This window comes from Fusarium odoratissimum (assembly GCF_000260195.1).
Source record: "Fusarium odoratissimum NRRL 54006 unplaced genomic scaffold supercont1.147, whole genome shotgun sequence".
Lineage (NCBI taxonomy): Eukaryota > Fungi > Ascomycota > Sordariomycetes > Hypocreales > Nectriaceae > Fusarium > Fusarium odoratissimum.
In genome coordinates, this window is record NW_022158835.1 from 1 (window position 1) to 4,335 (window position 4,335).

The 4,335-nt window shown below is 48.5% G+C and overlaps 1 protein-coding gene across 1 annotated transcript; it reads right to left on the bottom strand.

Moving 5' to 3' along the window:
* Positions 1 to 2,321: 2,321 nt before the first annotated feature.
* On the bottom strand, positions 2,322 to 2,948 carry FOIG_16748 (uncharacterized protein; the record flags this gene model as incomplete). Its single annotated transcript, XM_031218223.1, has 2 exons — positions 2,322 to 2,705; positions 2,763 to 2,948. 2 exons carry the CDS (start codon positions 2,946 to 2,948, stop codon positions 2,322 to 2,324), a joined length of 570 nt encoding a protein of 189 aa, XP_031052063.1.
* Between the last annotated feature and the right edge of the window lie 1,387 nt (positions 2,949 to 4,335).

Here is a 4,335-nt window from a genome sequence, read left to right on the forward strand (position 1 = left end):
ACGATATGATACAGGGTTCAGCAGTAAAGATATGTGACATACACAATCAGTTGGTTGATAGTACTGTGCTCTTATCCACGGCGTAATGATGAGGCCAAAAAGAAATAGTACAGGTCCGGTCACAAAGGAGCCTCATCCCTCTGAATAGTCCCCCGTCTGTTGTTTCTTCACCACTCCGCTGGTATCTGATTGAGGCCCCCGTTCTAGAGCTGAGGTGTGACAATACGAACAACTGGCGGCTGGGATCAAGAATGAAAATTTTCTTGAAAGCTAACGCGTTGATGCTGACGTAGGTCGGTTTTGATGCGGCAACGAGCAAAGGCTCCGGGGTGGAAGAGAGGCGTAGCAACATCGGTTGCACATTCAGAGACCAACCTTGCGTAGAGTCCACACACACGAGGCCTCTGTATCCTGGAACCTACAGTCGTAGATTGGAGTCACGTAGGCGATGCCAATGGTGCGGGCTGCCGCTAGAGTCGGTGAAAAGTTTTAAAGCTGCAGCTGCATTTGACCCAGCGGTGCTGCGAGCTTGTAAAGATGAATCTAGCGAAACCTGATCTGATCTAGATAATGATTAATAGGATACTGGTGTTCTGAGACCATCGAAGCGGCACAAACTGTTCAACATAAGTCTCTTGTATGCACGTGCTATGCGTGACAAGTCGCTGCCTTCATGAACCGTCCGTCTAATGCTGACTGAATATGTACATGATCAACCAGCGATAAGCAATTGGCCTAAGAAACATCCTAGATTTGCTTATGTTAAAACAGGGAAGCAATAGGGTCCAAGATACATCATTCAAGTCTTTTTCAAGATCCCTACGTTGACCACCAACTGGCCCAATTCCATCAATCCATTATCTTCACAATTCGTCTTGATTTCACTTGAAAAGCAATCAGGCGAACCACAAACGCTCTCTTGAATATGATCATTTGAATAGAGTCGGCGGTGAGTTTCAATACCCTGGCGAACTTGCGGATTGATCCTCGGGCTCGTCTCGACTACGGACGATCACAAGGCTGAGGTTTGAGCGAGCCAGGATGTACACTCTAAATGGTGCCACCCATCAATTCGGTATAAAGTTTAGCTCGTTTGATGCACGGGCGCTTGGTGTGACTAGCATCTGTGCCGCTGGTGCCTGAAGGATGAGACAGCGGCCCGCTTAACGGATGCGGTTACCGTGTAAGGTACACGCTCAGACATCGCCTGGAACAACACCCGTGTCATACTATCCACAGACTTCAATATGTACATGGAATATTGGTACGTGCAAGCCAGATAGCTTTGAGTGTTGTCCATCGGCGCTGATGCGGCGGACACGCCAAGGGTAACATCTCGAGGTAAGCAATAGCATCACTAATGGTGAGTACACCGCTATTTAACGATACAAACTTGAACGAACCGGGGCTGTCTGGCGTGTAACCCAACAGGTCAGTATCACCCCTTAAAGCCATTGAAGCGCAAAGAGAGGAGGACAGCGGGGATGTGGCAGGCTCTGGTGGTCGCCCAGTACACAACAGCCCATTGATAGGGATCCCGCATGAACAAGGGGCCATCCGTCTCGCCTGGGCTGAAGTTGGTGCCCCACCGCCGGCGACTGCAACAGGTCCCGGGGCGTAGGCCCCTGTATCATGAGCGAAGTCCGGCGATCTGCTGATTGAAAATGGGAGATCGACCAACAACGAGCATCTGTGCGAAGCGGCTCAGGCCCTGGCCAAGTCCCTCTACTCACCCACCCCACAGCGCATTCAAGATGTTCATGAGACATGCGATAAACCTAGTCGAAGTCACTCTGATAGAGGAGCGTGAAATAGAATTATGACGGCCATAAATCTGTCACGATGGAAGAGCGGTGTAGGTGGGCTCCACTGGCATGGATAATTACTCACAGCAGAGAGCTACAAGCCTATATTGGGAAAGATCAAATTGATATGACGTTTCATTCCCAAGATTTGCCGCGCTGAGGCAAACCATCGCTGTGGACGACCAAAGCTCACTGTATGACATAGCTCAGGTCCTTAGTGCTGGTTTTTTACTGTTGTACAAGAAAACAACACTAATACCCAGTGTCGTCGAAAACGGCGCTCAGCAATCGGTTTAACTCAGTTTTCATTTTTAGGTCTAGGCATGGCATGGCCGCCACAAACGTGATGCGAGGGAACAAGACAATATAAGTAACAATTGGACTCGCAAAACCATTACAATTGTCGCTATGACAGGATACCTTCAAGGGTGAGGACTATACGTAGAGTTTCCGGTTTAATCCCAAAATATTTCAAGAGCAAAATGCTCCAACCCGTCAACAGCTTGCGGTCTCTGATCAATCTTTGACAGGCGCAGATCCTCTCATGATAATGCATCCATTATGCTGTGTTCCCACAATTTTATTTCCATCTTTGTAGACGGAAGGATCTGCCCAACAAGTTGGATTGTTGTATGTGACACGAAAATTTGGAAGGTTTTCCAGAGTACCACCTTCGCCGAGGTTGATTATAAAGCCATTATGCTGGGATCCACGGCCTATTTTCAGAGCGTTGTTGTGTACCTCTGTGATACTACTCAGTCCATCGTTGTTGCTATTGGCGGATGCCCCAGAAATGGTTACGAAGTCTCCATTGAGTTGATCTATTCCGGGACCAGCGACTGCGTTATAGTACACAAAGTGTTTACTGGCAGTATCTTGAGTGTGTTCTGGTGACTCAGCCTGGAATATCGAGAATGAGTGTTAGCCAAAGAAGTGATGCCTATTAGGACCTCTTACCGTCTCGCCAGTTTCAATGTTCTCTGAATCAGAGCTGCCCGGTTGATTGACCTGCGGTCGAGCAGGATCATGGTCTGGAGGAGCCTCAGTGAAGGACTGGTCCTTCCTATCAGTGCTGGCAGGCTTAGGTCTATCGCACAGAGTGGACGAGTTGGCCTGCGGCCCGCTCAAATTCTGACGAGTCATCGAAATTGATTGACACTTCAATATAAAAAGTGTTTCAGAATGAATGATCGGGTCAAAAGCAGATATTGTAGAAAAGAGAGCTCATATTAGATGAACGAACCCTCGGGCTGTCGACTTTAAGTATGTTCTGTCCAAGGCAGTGGGCCCGAACCCTAGCCACGCTGACAATGCATGAGAGTGGGTCACCTCTTCATCCAGCTATCACAGAGCCTATCGACCATACATATCCTCCACAACGAAACGACAGTGTCTTTGGCGCCTAGAAACATACTACCTGCGTCAAAGCTCTTGCAGTTGGGACTTGTGGCCGAGAGCTTATATCACGACATTGAACTTAGTTCTGCGTCAAAGCTGCTTTGGCCAACTGCATCTTGATGCATGGCCCTTTAGGTAGCGGACCGATAGGCTCAGGATATAATTAGTGGCTTCATGTGTACATGGGGCAGCGTACTAGATCAGGGACTGTGACTACTCAGGCAGATTGGTTAAGTACGTCAGACCAATAGAAGGCAGGCCCTAGTATCTTCCGGATCGGAAGTCCTAGATCTTTGTAGTACTCTGAGATTTGAGGCCCAATTGTGACCTGAAGCTGCATCACATCATTACTCGCAAATGTAGAATGGGTGTGGCATCCATGCGAACTCTTTTTGACACATCATGTCTCTAGAACATACTTTGCAAACGCCCTTTGGTACTTTCAAATGTGCGCGCCCCGTAAATGGAGGCTCTGCAGATGCAACATCACTCTGACGGCTTGCCTACGTGTATGGTCGCGGCAGCCTAAGTTTATGTTCCAACCCACGTGAGCTGATAGTACGTTGAGACGGAAGACAACCTGCGTTTATGATATTATACGCAGTCAGCATCTTGTCTGTCTCTTCCCTGGTCTTACTCGTAATGACAGTGCATGCACGAACTGTTTGAACCAAATACGGAACGATACAGCAACCGCCAGAATATAATGTTACAGCTGACCACCCTCGTCCTTGAAACAACATGGTTCTCAACCCTCGTATTACTGACAGCTATTTTCAGATTCATAGAAAAAGCGCTCTCGCGTTGGTCTTACTTCTGAGCGATAAGGGTTGGCGTCGGATGGTTATGTCGCAGTGAACGATCCTTGCCAAGTTTAGTCATCGCGCCTCAGCAGCCTTCCTCAAATACCAGGTGTCGTAGCCTCATCCCACCCTCATTTTCATGCCCAATCGCCAAAGTGAGGCGAGCATATGCAGCTTCCTCCGATTCCACCTCATCAAGTCTTCATGCAGGGTGAACTGTATCGCAGAGTCAGCAGAGCGCATTCTGTCTTAGAACGCCATCTGGAGCAACTAATGGACGAGTGTGGCGCCATTCCAAGGAAGCCAAGTACACTGAGCACGGATGTAGA